The sequence below is a fragment of the Rattus norvegicus genome, chromosome 8 (genome assembly GCF_021556685.1).
Source record: "Rattus norvegicus strain SHRSP/BbbUtx chromosome 8, alternate assembly SHRSP_T2T, whole genome shotgun sequence".
In the NCBI taxonomy this organism is placed as follows: domain Eukaryota; kingdom Metazoa; phylum Chordata; class Mammalia; order Rodentia; family Muridae; genus Rattus; species Rattus norvegicus.
In genome coordinates this window covers 131,167,501-131,185,442 of record NC_141541.1, presented here as the reverse complement: position 1 = coordinate 131,185,442, position 17,942 = coordinate 131,167,501, and the positions used below count along the sequence as shown (strand labels likewise).

At 43.6% G+C, this 17,942-nt stretch overlaps 1 protein-coding gene across 5 annotated transcripts in view; it reads left to right on the top strand.

The window, feature by feature from the left end:
• Fyco1 (FYVE and coiled-coil domain autophagy adaptor 1) overlaps positions 1 to 17,942 on the top strand; it is a 67,684-nt gene that overhangs the window by 12,395 nt on the left and 37,347 nt on the right. For all 5 annotated transcript variants that reach the window (XR_015626572.1, NM_001433268.1, NM_001106870.2 and 2 more), the window contains 11 exon segments: positions 256 to 362; positions 1,922 to 2,047; positions 6,286 to 6,392; positions 7,793 to 7,936; positions 8,699 to 8,786; positions 9,638 to 11,986; positions 13,002 to 13,094; positions 13,539 to 13,657; positions 14,524 to 14,691; positions 16,710 to 16,859; positions 17,502 to 17,713. Coding sequence is in view for 4 of the 5 variants with exons in the window: in NM_001433268.1 (NP_001420197.1) it covers positions 256 to 362; positions 1,922 to 2,047; positions 6,286 to 6,392; positions 7,793 to 7,936; positions 8,699 to 8,786; positions 9,638 to 11,986; positions 13,002 to 13,094; positions 13,539 to 13,657; positions 14,524 to 14,691; positions 16,710 to 16,859; positions 17,502 to 17,713 (3,663 nt within the window). In the remaining variant the exon portion in view is untranslated.

Here is a 17,942-nt window from a genome sequence, read left to right as displayed (position 1 = left end):
CAGCAAGCTGTTGCGGTATCTCTGGGGGGACTCAGTACACTGGATTCTCCTACCTGAAGTTGTATCACCTGAATAGTTACATTTCCTGTGTGCTTCCAAGGATACTAACCATGTATCCTTGTGCTTCTTGACATTATTTCTGCTCCTTTCTCAGACCTTTCAGTATATCTAAAATGCATGCCAATTTGGGGGCTGTTAAAATGTGAGGTAGACAAATGTGTCTCTAGTTACATGTTCCTGTTTATTGTCTTAAAGATGCAGTGACAGAACTAAGCAATGAATTTAAGGAAGGCGGAGAACCAATCACAGATGACAGCACCAGCTTGCACAAGTTTTCTTACAAACTTGAGTATCTTCTGCAAGTAAGTAGCCCCTGTCACGTATTGGTTTTGTCAGAGTTGTCTCTCCTTCCCCATTTAAGTGACTGTTATCAGTTTCCAGGATGTGGTTCAGAAAGCACAATGGAGCAGTTAGTCCCTTGTGGTAAGACTAAGAGTCAAAGCAGGCCCAAGAGCTCAGTCCTCCCATGTGAGTGAGTCAGGATGTTCTGGGAACTGAAAGCATTCTTCTGAGGTTTAAGCCATCTTAAGGCATGTCACAGGCCTTTCCAGCAAAGCTCATAAGTGTAATGTAGTTATTTACACCCTTTGAGAACTGTGTGGTGTTTCCCCCTCCAGACACAATATATGTATAAAGCCAAATATAAAGGCAGTTTCCAAGAGTGCAGACTCAAGAGTCTTTTTCCTCAAATATGGTTACCATGGGGCTGGTTATTGCTGAATCAGGGTTAGTCAAGCATTTTAACATTTTTATGGTGTAAATTTTGTGTCTGGTTAGTTTGACCTAGACAACTCTGTTGATTTGGGAAGCACATGCTTTTGAAATAGACAGGAAAGAAATGGATCTGCAATCATTTTACCAAAATTATATGAGGTATTTCTGGGGTTTGTTTTGTGTTATCTAGATTTGATAATAGCAAACATAAATCATGCTTCCATAATCAGGGGGAAAGGCTATAAATGGTATAGAGATACCTACCGTACTTTACAGTGTCACATGCCACCAAAGAACATTGGGCGGGAGCTGCTAGAAGGAATGACAGGCATGGAAGTACTCACCTTATGCCTCCGACTGGTTCTTTGTTGACACTGATTATGAAGGTTTGCTTCGTTCGTTCCTCTTTCCCAGATAAGCCCATTTTAGTGTTGAATTTGAAAGTACTCAGCACTCACATTCATTTTGGTTTTTCATGTACTTTAAAACAGTGTTGACTATTGAGAGTTGAAGAATGGATAAGAAACCATTGCCTGGGTTCTCTGAGTTACCGTACAGTCAACACCTTTAATGTTAACATAAGACTCTTCAATTGAATCTCCTTATCATATTGGAGGTTTCCCACCAAACTCTGGTGGTAACCCTTAAGAGGATAAATCAATCTCAATCAATCAATCAATCTCAATCTCTCTCTCTCTCTCTCTCTCTCTCTCTCTCTCTCTCTCTCGCCCCTTTCTCCTTCTTGCCTTTCCCCCTCCTTTCCTACCTTCCTTCCTTTCTTTTTTTCTTTATTAATCAGTCAGTCATCTATCTAGCTTGCTACACTGGAGCTACAATTTAGGTTTTCTATATGCTAGAAAAGTACCAATAGAAAAATCTTTTGGGATAACTATTATTTCTAAATCTTGTTAATCATATAACCTTGAGCTGGTGTTTAGTAGCCTCTCCCACATCCACATCTACGGTTTCTGCATTAAAATACTCTTGTTTTGAGATTTGCATAGTCTGAGTTGCCAATAAATAAAAATAAGAACATCAAGAGGCCTCCTCCAGTGCTTGTCCCTAGGAAGCTAGCAGTGTTTATCACATTAGGAAGGCATGTGCAACAGTAGTCTCAGGCTTCCTGTCTGTTCCTTTCTCTGCACAGTTTGATCAGAAGGAGAAGGCTAGCCTCCTGGGTAGCAAGAAGGACTACTGGGATTACTTCTGTGCGTGCCTAGCCAAGGTGAAAGGAGCCAATGATGGGATTCGATTCGTCAGGTCCATCTCTGAGGTAAGACATACCATGAAGAGAAAGACCACCTGTCTTCCACTGGCCTGCCTAAAGCTTCTTTGTGGATACCTCTTCTACACATAGCTAGGTATACCATGAACTCTGGGTGATTAAGAAGCCAAGAAATGTAGGCCAGGCATACTGGATACCCGTTACATGGTTCAAGCTCATGGAAACTATCTGAATTTAGACTAAGCAGAAATGAGCCAGGCCCTAAATTTCACTTCCTATCTAGGCTGTTCACACTGGGAGTCTCTGTTCATGGAACCCTTTGGAAGTGTGCAGCACCACTTCCTTTTTCAAAAAAATTATTTTTTCTTTAGAGTTGGTAAGCCAGACAACTCACTAGGTAAAGGCACTGGCCAACAAGCCTGATGACCTAAGTTTCATCTCTAGAACTCACATGGTAGAAAGAACAGACCTTCCCTCATGTGCCATGACACATACATGGCCTGGCATGCACACATACACATACATACACATGCAAAATGAATGAATGAATAACAAATTTTTTTTTTTAAGTTGCTAGGCTGTCTTGCTGACAGTTTGCTTAGGAAACTTAGATTTGAGGTGAGGAGGATAAGGTAGAATTTCAAAGATATTTTGTATCATGCAGGGCTGCTAAGTAACTTTCAATATCCAGTTGGGCCCTTGAGGAAGGGCTAAATGCCCTGGTTTTGTCTTAACTACAAAATTAATAAATAATAAAAAAAACCACACCACATTATATACCCTTCTTCATTTGTGGATCCTAATTTGCAATCTTGTCTCAAGATCTCTGTGGCAGTTTCTTTAATTCATTTGTCTTGACTGCCTTGTACCAGAACCTAGAAGGCCCTGTGTTGAATCCCATAACAGAGTCTGCTCACCATACCATATTGTGAGTAACTAGACCTCAGATGATCTCCTTTATTCCTGTCTCCCAAGCCCACTCCCATCCCCATTACCAATGACTCCCTTCTCTCACATCATCCCAGTCAACCTATATGTGAAGTACACATATATGGGAAGCAAGTGAACCCTGAAATTTTGGGAAAGAGGTTGGTAAAGTTTGTGCATTTTATCTTCTGACAAGTATGGAATTACTTTAAAATCAGCACATAGGCTCTTTGCCTGGCCTCAGAAGCCACAGTGTTAGAGTGTTGGATGTTCTAGCATTAACACTCCAAGGTATACCAACTAGAGCTAGGGTGTTTCTTCTTATAGATAGGAACAATATTAAGCATACTGACATCAAAGGCTCAACGTATTTTGCCAGCTGCACCCTCGAACTCTGGGCAATCGAGGAAAGATGGCAGCTCTGAAAGTTTATCTGCATGTATCTTTAATGTCAGTGTTAATGTTTAATGTCAATGTTAATGTTTATCTGCATTATCTTTAATGTCAGTGTGGTGTGGGTTGATATTGTAAAGTTGGTGAGAAACTCAAGTCTATGATGTAGAGCAATGTTTAATGTTATCAGAAATTTGGAGACATTCCATCTTCACTTTTTTTTATCTAAAATTTATTTATTTATTTGTATATATGAGTATGCTGTAGCTGTCTTCATGCACACCAGAAGAGAACATTGGATCCCAGTACAGATGGTTGTGAGCCACCATGTGGTTGCTAAAGAATTGAACTCAGAACCTCTGGAAGAGCAGTCAGTACTCTTAACCTCTGAGCCATCTCTATACACACACACACACACACACACACACACATACACACACACACACACACACACACACACACACACACACACACACCTCACTCTTGTCTCCTATTCTTCACACATTGCATTGGCACTGAAGCCATAAGTGTGTGACTTTGGACAGATGAACTTTTAACAGTCAGTTAGTTTTCATTCCTAGGATCATGAAGTGATTACTAAAAGAGTCTACTTTTCAGCTGTTTTCTTCCTCTCCTCATAAAGCATTCAGACCTTTTGAGGCCATGCAGACAAATATTAAAGAAGTTAAGGAAGCTGTGTGCTGACTTCTAGCTGCTCATACAAGTTTTAATGGCAATTTCCTGTGTGACCCCATTTAATTATATATGAAAGCTGTTCTCTGTCTTGGAATATCACAAGGTGGGGCAACTGCTGTATATTCAGTACCTTAGTACTCAGGTATCCTTTGGGTCTTCAAATGTAACGTGAATTTAACAGGTCAGAAGTATTTATTGGACTCCTCAGCACCTTTTGAGCAGGAGATAACCATTTGGACTAACATATGGGATTGTTCTTCTGGAGGCTCAAAATGGGATCTTCCAAGATTGTGTTTCCCAGAAGTAGTGGAGACCAGCTCTGCTCCAGGTGCATAGCACAATGGTCTACAGACACAGCTCATGGTTCTTGAAAGTCTTCTGGCCTGTGCTGCTGTTGTGTGTCTTTTCAGTGCTAACTCAAGATCTAAAACAATTTTAAGGGATATATAGTTATTTTCATTTGCAGTACACAGGAAATAATCTTTTTTCCCAAAGGACATTTAAAAATACCTTTAAGTAAGTAGCTAGCTCCCTTTATATAATCATCTCTTCAACTAATGAGCTCAAATATTATCATATAAGAAGTTTTACTGTTGAATAAGAGGAATAGTGACTTACTCCTGCTCTGGGAGCTTGCAGACAGAGTGGTTTTGTGGGCAGAGGTCTCATTAAATTCCACCACTACTCCAGTTTCTGAGTATGTGGATGTGCACCTTGCCTAACTGTTCTTGGCTGCTCAGATGTTCCCATTGAACACTTTGTTCCCAACTCACTCATCAGAGGAGAAAGTGTTTGTACATGGGTGTGACCTCAAGGTTGTCCTCTAAGCATCTTTTGAGATAACTATTTAGAAACACACCATAGTGCTTTATATCAAGTTGTGTGCTGTCCACCTACTTCCACTTCAGCCATTACGACTATGTGCAGTATGGACACACAGAAATGTCTTCTGCTTTCTGTAGTTCATGAGGTTTTGTGTCTTCTAGAACCACTTCATATTAAATCATTTCCTTGAGTCATCAATAAGAAGATAAATACTTCTGAGTTAAAGGTGTTAACTGCTACTGGGATGTTTACAGCATCATTGGTGCCTTAGTGGTATGCTACATACTTCCTGTCTGAATCCAGGATATCTTGACAGAGAATTGTAAGACCCTTTTGTGAACAAACTATTGTCATTCCTCTCCTACCACATTTGACCTTTAAAGAGATAAGAGAATGTTGGCCCTTCTTTCTCTACTTAGATCCAGAGCTTGTATCGACAGATACCTGTGGTAGGTCCAAGTATTTTGAATTCCTGACTGCTTCTAGGACTGATTAATTTGCAAACCTGTCTCACGCGTCTTCTCTGGCAGTTCCGTTTAATCCACTTGTCTTGTCTGCCATGTGCCCATAGCTGGTAGGGCCCTGCATTGCAGCCTCATTGCGGTGTCTGCCCAACATAACTTGTTGTAAGTGACTAAACCTTAGATGGATCCCTTTATGCCTTTACATGGTTTGTTGTAGAGTTCTGGACTCTTGGGCTTTTCTATGACATCTACTCATAGGTGACAAGACTTCATGGAAAGAACTATTCTCATCTGTAGCACACTGACTATGGGCAATGAGTTGGCTTATCTGAAAAGAAACAAGCCCAACTAGGAAAATATGGATAGATACATGGGGGGGATTGATGATTTTATTTTCATAATGGAGACAAAAAGAGGCCATTATTTGTCTGGCAATACCTTTGCAAAGCTCCTCTTATACAGCTCCACTTTCTTTCTGTTCTTCCCCTTTCTACATGTTCCAACCAGACCTCTTAAGGCCTCTGTCCCTGAGCCTGACATTCCCCCAACCCCAGTACATTAAGACCAGCACAAGAAAATCTTAACATTCTTGCCTCCTGTAGCTTCTATGTGAGAAGCCATTCAGCTACCTCCAGATATGATATCACTTCTTACTCCAGATTAAATCAAGGGGTTTCCTGTCTGACTTGGAGATTCTGATGGAAAGAGGAGCAACAGTGACTCCATCGAATGCTCAGATGTTTGAGTTGCATTGATAGATCTTTCTTCATTGTTTATAGAGTATTTTCAGATGGCCTAGGATAAGTAGCCCTTCTTCAGGCCTCACTCAAGGGTGACAGTGCCTGATGTTTGGTGTCTTTTGAGGGATATGAGGGCTGCTACTGTCAGAATAGACTTGAATAGCATGTTCTGTCCTGTATGTGGCCTTTGCTAATCCTCGATGAGGCAGGTGTTTAATCTCTATATAATCTGTGTTTTCAGCTCCGAACATCTCTAGGAAAGGGGAGAGCCTTCATTCGCTACTCTTTGGTGCACCAGAGGTTGGCAGACACCTTGCAGCAGTGCTTCATGAACACCAAAGTGACCAGGTAATTGTGAGTCTGTGCTGGACTTAACCATGTAGCACTGATAAACAGAAATTGTGTCAGCCAGAATATTAGTGGCAGGTGCCTCTAGTTTCTTTCTACATCCATATTCTTTGTACTTCTTACCAGTCTTTGAGCATGTAAGTGAAAGTAGGGAAGGGGAAAAGGCTACCTTTTTCTAGTTCTCACATGTGCTCAACTATGACACTAGAACTTAGAGCCGGATCTTTTAACTCCTGATGCCATGTGTCTTTCACACTGGGGCCAGTGTTCCTTTGCCTCCTAGAAGATTACCTGTTGGGTTTTCCTTCACTTAGCTGAAGCCCCCACCTACCACAGAGTCAGTACCCATCAGCATGTCAGGGCTCCTTGGAGACTGAAAAGCAACTGCTGTGAGTCTAGGTTTCCCACATGTCAGTCTTTGTACCTCTTAAGTGGGACAGCCTCACCAGGAAACAGTAAGGGAAGAAGAGAGGTGAGCCTAAATGGATGAAGGTAAGGGAGCGTCAGATGAAGATGTAGATCTGGGGCCACAAGGCCAGACATCTTTGTCTTGCCCAGCATTCCATTTCTAGTTCTACGCTGCTTCTCCCTAGACATCAGAGTTAATGAAAGAAAGCACTTTTGAGTTAAAAAATAACAGGCAAAATCTTTAACTTTATTTTGTCACCTTTAAGGTTGATATACATAAAAGAATAGTTCTTATACAAAAGACAGGCTTGTGAGTTACAAAAACATTTGTGCATTTGATTTGAAAAGTATATTGTTTTAGGTATTGGTAGAGATTGCCATAAATAGTTCAGTAACACAGACCTCAGATATCAGCCAGGTAGTTACTCATCAGGACTATCTTTTTAATTTCTTATTGCTTCATGTTAAATGAATAAATGTGCATACATTTCTAGATAGACATTTGTTTTTTGGCTTTTAATTTGATGACTGGGGCTGGAGAGATGGCTCAGCCATTAAAGGCTAGGCTCACAACCAAATATATAATTTGATGACTGAATAGAAATTAGAAATGAGCCCAGTGTGTCATAGTGCATTATGTGACAGGAATAAAAGCTGAAGTTACCTTCCCAAAAGCAAGTGTCCTGTCTCCTACAGTTGCCCTTTCCTGGCAAATCACTGAGATTTTAATATCTCAAAGTCTTTGTAAGAACACAGATACTATATATGTAGTAAGCATCCAGTTTGTTGTAACCATTTTCTTTGAAGTAAAGAACATTTATTGAGAACCTATGGTCTGGCAGTAAAAGATAAAATGATTTGCTTGGTTTTTGATTTAGTAACGTGAATCACTGGATTTGATGAAGCAGAACTACACAGGACGGTCTTCAGTAGATTCATTCTTTGTTTATCCGTCTCACTATTCAATTCTCACAGTGTTTTGTTTTCTGCAGTGACTGGTATTATGCAAGAAGCCCCTTTCTGAAGCCAAAGCTGAGCTCTGACATTGTGGGCCAGCTGTATGAGCTGACTGAGGTTCAGTTTGATCTAGCATCAAGAGGCTACGACTTGGATGCCGCCTGGCCAACATTTGCCAGGTGCTTTGCTGAATTGCTTTCTAAGAGTTGAGGAAAGGGATGCTTAGCATTTTGAAGACATCTGCCTAGTCATTTTGCTTGCTCAGTAAATTATACATAGCTTCATGACTATTTTTTCCTGCCTTCCCTTTTATTCATTCATTTGTATCAGTATTGACTCAGGGGCTTTTTGGGTGGTGGTGGTTTTTGTTTGTTTTTGTTTAGGGGGCTTGCATTCTGTCATTATTTGGGATCTTAATTGACCCATATTTGTCCAGTGGGAGACCTTTCAGGCTGATACTTGTAGAGTTTCTTTCTTCTGCCTGATATATTCTATTTTTAAGAAATAAAATATTGTAGATATAACTAAGGCCCCACTCTACTGTTATCTTTCTCCTTTCTTTCCAGAGGTAAACACAGCACCCACAGTTGAGGCATATTAATAGCAAGGTTTTTTTCACTATATGTACATGAATCCATAAATATTTTATGATAATGTAATGTTCTTTATAGTATATATTTTCAAAATATATACTATATGTCATGAGGAAGCTATTATTGATCACTAGTTGAGAAAATGCCCTACAGATGGATCTGGTGGAGGCAATTCTTCAACTGAGATTCTTTTCTTTCTCATGACTCTAGCTTGTGTCAACTTGATACACAAAACAGCCAGTACACCTAGTAACTATCAACACCACTGCCCGTGTGTATGTTTGCATATATGTATGTACCTGAGTTTGTTTATCTGAATACAAGTGTGTCTGTTCTGTGGCCCCACAGGAGGACGCTAGCCACCAGCTCTTCTTACATGTGGAAACCCCCCAGCCGAAGCTCCAGCATGAGTAGTTTAGTGAGCAACTACTTGCAGGTAATGTCAGGAAGGCTGGGATTAGTAGGCTGTTAGGGTGACCAGGGTAATCTCAAATACTTATTCTAAGCAGAGTAATATAACCCCTCAAACTATATTCTTTATGCCCTGGAATTTAGATTTTTTACAGCCAGATAAAATTTAGAACCTTTTAAAACTGAACTCTTAAAATATTTAAAGAATCTTAGAAGATATAATTTAGCACTGAGGTTAGAATTGACGCTGTCACCTTCTGTATCCAACTAAGGGAAAATTACTTAACTTGTAGCTTCCGCTCTTTCTTCTGTAAGAGGGATTAATAAAATCTTTCTGGTCCTAAGTGGAGGAACAAGTGAAAGAGTACTTAAGAACAATGGATCAGGAAGTCCTAACTTTTTCAGAAATGTGAACCTATCATAACTATATAATAGCAATTTATTTGCAGTACAAAAATACTCATTATGTATAAAGAATATTAAAAATGGAAAAGACTACTCTTTAGCCTCATTTTGTGATTTTTATCATGCCGTGGTGCTGTGGGTATAATACAGTGGGTTAACCTGAATATCAGTGTAACTGAGTTTAGATTCTATAAGAAACAATATCCTTTAAACTTATAAAACTGATGGAGGCTGGTAGAAAAGTGATTCTGCTTATCAGTGGGGTTTGTAGGACCTTGAATGTGCTCTGACCTCAGGGCAGGTGCTAGGAATGTAAGGTTTCTAGTCCTTGGACTAGCTCTAAAAATTTACCTTAGGTAAATTACCTTTAGGTAATTCCTTTGTTTTTATTCTACTTTCATTGAATACAAAAACTTATCCAAATAGCTGGGCCGCTTCATTCCAAAGCTCCTGTCTTTTACTTTCTTGTAGACTCAGGAGATGGCCTCCAGTCTTGACCTGAATAGTTCTCTAAACAATGAAGCACTAGAAAGCTTCGATGAGATGCGGCTGGAGCTGGACCAGTTGGAGGTTCGGGAGAAACAGCTACAAGAGCACGTGCAGCAGCTAAACAGGGAAAACCAAGCACTTCGAATGACGATCAGCAAGCAAGGGGGGCAACTTCAGGTAGAGAAGGAAACGGGGTACCTTGCAGTCGAGGATAGCATTGACCTCGTGAGCCTGGTGGCAGAGCTCCAGAAGCAGGGGGAGGTCACCCAGGCCACAGTGAAGAAGCTACAGACATGTCTACAGGCTCTGGAGTTAGCTGTAGACCAGAAAGAGACCAGCCACTCAGTCTTGCAGCTTGAGAACGTGGCACAGGCGCTTGACGCTGTGAGAGACTCCTTGGGTAGGAAGAACCAGCTTCTAGCCAGCCTTTCTGAATGCCTCACTAGGGCTGAAAAAAGGGAACATCCATCTCTGGACACAAAGCTTCATCAAGAGCCAGTTCCTACTGACCTGGCCCTGAAGTTCCAGGAGCTGAAGGGAAAACTTCAAACCCTAGAAGGAGAGAACACCAAGGCCCAGGAGCTAAACAGGCAGCAAAGTCTCAAGCTAGAGCAGCTGGCCAAGGAGCTGCAGCTGAAGGAGGAAGCCCGAGCTAGCCTGGAACACTTAGTGAAGGATGCGGTCCCACTTCAGGAAGAGCTATCCGGAAAGAAGCAAGAGTCAGCTCAGCTCCGACGACAGCTTCAGGAATCCCTGGCCCACTTGAGCTCTGTGGAGGAGGAGCTGGCTGAAGCCAGACAGCAGGAAAAGCAGCATCGAGAAGAAAAACAGCTACTAGAGCAGGAGGCCAAGTCTCTGACATGGCAGCTGCAGCTCCTAGAGACCCAACTAGGACAGGTGAGTCAGCTTGTGAGTGACCTGGAGGAGCAGAAGAAGCAACTCATGCAGGACAAAGACCATCTCAGCCAGAAAGTAGGAACACTAGAGCAGCTAGCTGAGGCCCATGGGGCAAGTAAGAGTAAAGAGGCTGTCCCACCACAGGCTGGGGAGATGCCAGAAAAGGGGCAGCACTGCCTCCAGGAAGAACAGGTAAACAATGCCACAGTGCGAGGGGCAGACCAGGACGAGTTACAAAAGGTCAACCAGGAGCTACAGAAGGAGCTGCAGAACATGGCTGTGCGCAACCAGCTCCTAGAAGGCAAACTGCAGGCCTTGCAAACTGATTACAAGGCACTGCAGCAGCGAGAGGCAGCAATCCAGGGCTCTTTAGCCTCCCTGGAAGCTGAGCAGGCCAGCATCCGGCAGCTGGGAAACCAGATGGAAGCAAGCCTCCTGGCTGTGAGGAAAGCCAAAGAGACTATGAAGGCCCAGGTGGCAGAGAAGGAGGCTGCCCTGCAGAGTAAGGAGGGCGAGTGCCGGCAGCTGCAGGAAGAGGCAGAGCAGTGCCGGCTTCGGACAGAGGCCCAGGCCCAGGAGCTCAGAGCTCTTGAGAACCAGTGCCAGCAGCAGATTCAACTGATTGAGGTCCTCTCTGCAGAAAAAGGCCAACAGGGACTCAGCCTACCCCAGGTCAACACAGCCCAACTGGCCCTGTCTCAAGCACAGCTGGAAATTCACCAGGGGGAAGCCCAGCGGTTACAGAATGAGGTGGTGGACCTCCAGGCCAAGCTCCAGGTGGCCCTAGGTGATCGAGACAAGTTACAGAGCCAACTGGGTGTGGCTGAGGCAGTTCTCGGGGAGCACAAGACCCTGGTGCAACAACTGAAAGAACAGAATGAAGCCCTCAACAGGGCCCATATTCAGGAGCTGCTGCAGTGCTCAGAGAGAGAGGGGATACTGCAGGAGGAGAGCATCTACAAGGCCCAGAAGCAGGAGCAAGAGCTACGAGCCCTGCAGGCAGAGCTGTCACAGGTGAGGTGCAGCTCTGAGGGAGCCCACCTGGAGCATGCAGAGCTACAGGACCAGCTGCACCGAGCCAACACAGACACAGCTGAGCTAGGCATACAGGTCTGTGCACTGACAGCTGAGAAGGATCGGATGGAGGGGGCCCTGGCCAGCCTAGCCCAGGAGCTCCAGGACTCCAAAGAAGCAGCACTACAGGAACGAAAGGGCTTAGAGCTCCAAGTGATGCAACTTCAGCAAGAGAAGGAGAGCTTGCAGGAAAAGCTGAAGGCAACTGAGGAGGCAGCCAGTTCATTCTCTGTTCTTCAGGCACAGCTGGCCCAGGCTGAGCAGCTGGCCCAGAGCCTCCAAGAGGCTGCACACCAGGAACAAGATGCCCTTAAGTTCCAGCTAAGTGCTGAGATTATGGACCACCAGAACAGACTAAAGGTAAACTCAGCTTTAGCCATCTCTCAAGGTATACCTTGTGGCAACATAATTAGATGGCCCTGCAGCAAGGAAAAGGTGAAAACCAAAGAATGCTCTAGTTCCATTCTATTGTAGTAGCTCACGCTTCTTTACATAAATACATGAGGCAGAGCATGGGGAGCAGTAGCTTCACATGGAGCCTCCACTTCGTCTGTGGCATATATTGGCCTACACAGTACTTTTTAAAATTAGAAGTCAATATTGACAGAGCAGGATGTACACAAATTGAGTTTTGTGGTTTCTTTTGAATTCTCAGGAGATCTAATAGCCCATTTCCAAATCTCCACAAGGCAGAGTAGGAGTGCACACAATCTTCTACTTCTTCCCCTTTTGTGTGTTTGTGTATAGACATTCCACAAATACGTTTCAGCCTTTAGCTCTACCTTATCTTTTGGAGCCCCACCCTCCATAGGGTCACCAGTGTGTGGCAGCTCTTGAATCCTGGCCCTAGTTCTTTCTGTAATAATCAGCTTCTCTGAGTACTATCCTGATGACTGGCAGGGTGTAGGGAACTGGCTCTGTTTAGAAAAGCAAGACCCTTAGAGCAGACAAAGCTGTGAGGCACCAGTAAACCATGAGTCTTTGATACTTTATGAAGAAAAGGCGCTAAAGGATGATAAATGAGAATATAAACAGGTAGCCACACTACTTTGATTTCTAGTGTGTATCACTAGTAGGTCAGGCCTCTGCTCTCAGACTACTCTATACCCTCTCCTATGCATTTCTAAAAGTGCCCTCCCTACCCCATGAGACTCATGGGCTTGTAGAAATTGCACTTGCAGAAATTGTTTAAGGAACAAGCTGAGCCTCCTTTCCTAGTAAACTTGCAAGTATTTCGTTACCAGTAGAGAAGAAACTTGTTGAGCCACTTCAAGAAACAAAGCAGTCTTATTTTTAGAAACCATTTGGGTGATAAAAGTGAAGGAGTTTCAGAGCAAGAACCTCTCTCTTATGATGCCTTCCTTATTCTTTCCAGACAGCCAATGAAGAGTGTGGGAGCCTCAGGGCCCAGCTAGAAGAACAAGGCCAGGAGCTGCAAATGACTAAGGAGGCTGTGCAGGAACTGAAGGTGAGCCCAGCAGGTGTGCTATCAAGGAAAGGGGATCTGGTCTGCTTTTACTAGGTTGTCGAAAGATGTTTCTCACAGTACTGTCAGTTGGTGACAAACTAAGACAGTCATTGGTTCAGACAATATCACGTCTATGCCATAAATTCCTTCCATTCCCTGGACTTTGGGCTAAAAGGAAATTGTTCTTAGTCACCTCCGTTGGCATTCTAAGTGGCACTTGTCCCACCAGTAACTGCACTTCGTGCCACCTGCACTCTAGCATCCCACCGAAGAGGAAGTCATGCCTTACAAATGTAGAGCAAAGGTTCCTAGCCTCATAAACTTCAGCACAAAACCTTCACCGTAGAAGTGGCCTTACCAGGCAGTGTGAATAACATACCAATCTCTTCTTCCATAGAGGGTAAGCTTTAAGCTTTGTGTCTTCCCCCTGATGTCCTATACTAGATCACCAAGGCGACCATGGAGGAGAAGCTGAATTGCACCGGTAGCCACCTTGCAGAGTGCCAGGCCACTTTGCTACGCAAAGATGAAGAAAGCGCTATGCTTCGAATCAACCTAGAGAGGTCAGTCACTGGGACACCCATACAGCTACTGGTGGTTTCAGGGAGTGGGTAGATTTACTCATTTTAGAAAATCAGCCACTTGTATTAGATGAGGAAGTCCTGCAAGTCATGTCACCAGAAAGCACGGGCCAGAAGCTTGTCACAGAAAAGTTGGATAACTTCTGCAGCAGTCCACAGGAGTCAGGGTGCTTTTCATATGGTTCAGCTTTTTACCTTCTGCAAGGCACACCTTATTGCAGGAGCTTTTGGGACTCCGGCTTGGGGTCCAATAATAGACATAGAGATATGTGTATAGTATCAGGCTGCTACCTGTTTCTGGGGCAGTCCCTCAGCTACTCATTAGCTCCACCAGGCCTCCCTGCCCAGTTACAGAGATTGGAAGACTTACCAGGTAGAAGACCTACTAAGGCGCCCAGCACCCTCCCCAAGGCAGAACATCCCAAAGACACCTGAGAGCAAGGTCCCTTTTTGTAACCACCTCTGAGAGACCACACCTCTCCTTTATGTCCTGACACTTCTCTCCTGCTTGTCCTCCGTCACTACTCCATAATTCTCTTTCCATCTGGCTTTTCCCAATATCCCAAAGATCCTGTCTAGGAATCCTTACAGAAATTTCATGTCCCACTCACTTAGGGTGTGTTAGTATCTCAGAGTGTCTCTGCCATCCCTTCATGTTTGAGGAGGAGGTAGAGAGAGTCTCAGATTTTGGGGTAGTGTATAACCATGATAAGCAGATCATGCCTCACCATGAGAGGAGAAAGCTAAGAGGGGAAAGCTGGACCTTTCATTGATTGCCAAGAGAGCCCAGAAATTCTAGGAAGCTGAATATCAGAGCTAACCAGGAAAACTTATTTCTCCTCTCCCAGAACACAGAAGGAACTTGAAAAGGCTACATCAAAATTCCAAGAATATTACAACAAACTCTGCCAGGAGGTGACAAACAGGGAAAGGAATGACCAGAAGATGCTTGCAGACCTAGATGACCTGAACAGAACCAAGAAATACCTTGAGGAGCGGCTGATAGAGCTGCTCAGGTGAGTGGGGGCAGTTGGGGACCCTGTCTAGGATTGGCTTTTCTTTTTAAAAACTTATGGAAATGACAGTTCAGTGAGAATGGGCCCTTTTCCTCAAGTTCTGCCCAGTGGTGGACTGCTAGGGAGCCATATGTCTGCAGGATCCTACAGACTCTGGCAGTCTTCAAGGCTGCATCTCCCTGATCACTCCAGTGTTCATTCAGTTTGGCTGTTTGTTTGGATGCAGGATTATGTTCAAACTCTGGGTGCCTGGCTAAAAATTAGAATAAAATGGCGTTTAGTAACTTTGGTCATTTCCTTATCTCTTGCCTGTTTCCAGTGAGCCTTCTCCTCTCTTGCTGTTCCCCTTTCCTTTGATTAGGGCTCCCTATAGGGACCCAGCTGCCGTGTCCATGTGGAAACCAAACTAGAAAGGGCTCTGAGGGACCCAGCATGTTCCACTCTTGCCACTCAAGATTAGCCATGGTATGGTGCTTACTTTTCAAGAGAGATATGGGAAGCTGTAATTTCTGTGAACTGTCCTGATTGTTAAATGGTTGCAAATCATTCACAAATTTTAACTTTTTCTTAAAGAAATCAAATCTACAAGATAAAATACTGTAGCTATTTCTTCCTTTCCTCTGTCCCTCCCTCCCTCCTTCCTTTTTTCCTTTCTTTTTCTGTGACAAATACTTGGCAAAAGCAACTTAATGGAAGAAAGATTTGATTTGGCTCAGTGTTCAGATAGTTTTAGGTGGTCCTGACATAAAAATGGGATTGGTTCAGTTTATGGCAGTAGAAACTTAGAGTGGTAGTAATTCTCCATGTCTTAGCAGATGAAGAAACAGAGACTTCCAGTGACCCACCTTCACCACCATGCCTTCCATCCCAAAAGTTCCATAGCCTCCTCAAATAGCACCACTAGTTTTGGAGGGCCAAGAGATTAAACACATGAGGAGTTATTTCAAACTTAAAGTTTTATCTATGAACACTCCATAGCAAACTTTCCAAGACAAAAAAAAATCTTTTGCTTTGTTTTGCTGTGTTTATTATGAGACAGGGTCTTACTATATACTTCTGACTGACCTGAGACTCTATGTAGATGAGGCTGGCCTCAAACTCACAGAGATCTACCTGCCTCTGCCTTGCAAGTGCTGGAATTAAGTATGCTAGCACACCCAGCTTTCAAGACAATAGCTCTTACACAACTGCCCCTTGAAAACTGAATGTGTAAAGAGACACTTGATAAAACCTGAAGCAGAAAGGATCTGACTCACTTCCATTTATGGTGGAGCAGTCATGGATGTGCTGTGCCTACATCTACTTACTCATTAGAATTCCAGGTGTCTTCTTGAGGAATGTGGTAGAGGAACCAAATAGTTCTCACATTCTAGGATATGAGTATCTGACTTCCCAGAAACACAGAGGCCAGGTGCTGTGGACGAGCTGGAAGAACAGGCTGGTCCAGAGGAGGAGTCTGCCTGTCTTCTATGTCCTTGAAAAAGCTAGCTATCTCTGTGTTCCTAACCCTTACCCTTAGCCTCTTCTAAAGGACCTGGGTTCAATTTTCAGCACCCATATCCAGTTCTCAACTATTTTTAACTACAATCCTAGGGGATCTGATGCCCTCTTCACACTTCACAGGCACCACACATACATAATATACAGACGTATGTGCAGGTAAATTGCTTATTGCCTGCACACTCAAAGTCTGTTATCAACTTGGTAGCATGTTTTAGCATTAAATACCCAAGTGATGTATCAGTGCTAATCGTTCACTGTGGTTGACTAGCTTTCTGTATATCTCATATGTCTCTTACATGCTCTCACCTACATGGGATCAAAGAATCAATGTATTGGGGGTGCCTTTAGAGGCCACATCAGAGAGCCTATGTTTTGGAAGCCTCAAGTTGGGAAGAGAGTGTTTACAAGGAAAGTTATTTAGCTTCCATGGCTTAGAACATTTAATATCAGCTTTCTGAAGTGAAACAGGTTATTTTTTGCTTCTTGTGGATTCTTAAAATATGGGATTATTACAGGGACAAAGATGCTCTCTGGCAAAAGTCCGATGCACTGGAATTCCAGCAGAAGCTCAGTGCTGAAGAGAAATGTCTTGGGGACATGGAGGCCAACCACTGCCATGACTGCAAGCGGGAGTTCAGCTGGATAGTGCGGCGGCACCACTGCAGGTTAGCAGGAGGCAGCTCACCAGACTGGAATCAGGACAGATGGCTCTGGGTGAGGGATCAGATACATGTGGGCACCATAACTGTCTATCTAGGAAAAGCACTTTGCTTGTTTACCAAGAGAAGCAAGAGAAGAGTACGTATTAGGTGGGATCCTAGGAGGACACTCAGCCCACCCCACCCCCCCAAAAGGAAACGTGGGTGGAGTTAGGAGAGCTCACAGGTATGTGGCAGACTTGGAGGCTACCAGCTCTTTAGCTATTCTTGAGCCAATACAGATGGTGCCAGAGAACACAGATCCTTAGGGTCTAGGAAGGATAGGTAAAGAGAAAGGACAGATTTTTTAGAGTCTTAACCCTCCCCATAATAAATGTGGAATACATACCTGTAGCCTGATGTCAGTCATACCTTTTCTCCCTGCCTTCAGGACCTAAGGAAGTAGACTATTCTCTACTATGCTCACCATGATAGTTTTGTTGGAATCTTGTGAAATGGCTTTCAGCACATTTTACATTGGAGGCAGAACTAGGTCTAAAGAGTAGTGGGCTGACAGGAACACCCAACAGAGACCTATTCTGGTGCTTAGCAGATCTCAAGCAATCCATTGTGCACCATTCCCACCACCCATGTTTGTTTCATTCCCAGGTTATGTGGCCGAATATTCTGTTACTACTGCTGTAACAACTATGTTGTGACTAAGCCCAGTGGCAAGAAGGAACGGTGCTGCCGAGCCTGCTTCCAGAAGTTTGGTGAAAGCTCTGGATCCCCTGACAGCAGTGGTTCGGGCACTAGCCAGGGAGAGCCCAGCCCCATGGTGTCACCAGCTGAAGCAGCTCCCCAGTCCATAGGAAGCCAAGGTCAGGCCCCTGCCTCCTGATTTTACAGATGTCACTTACTATGGCCAATTAGTTCAAGCATGCATTATTCAGTGTTTCCCAAACTTAGGTGTCTAAGAGATGCTAAATATATACCACCAACAACCTAAAACTTTCTTAGATTACTAGGGTTGATAAGGGAGTAACTTTTTCCTGCCATGATTAAGTGTGATTTAATACGAAAAGAGAGAGAGAGAGTGTGTGTGTGTGT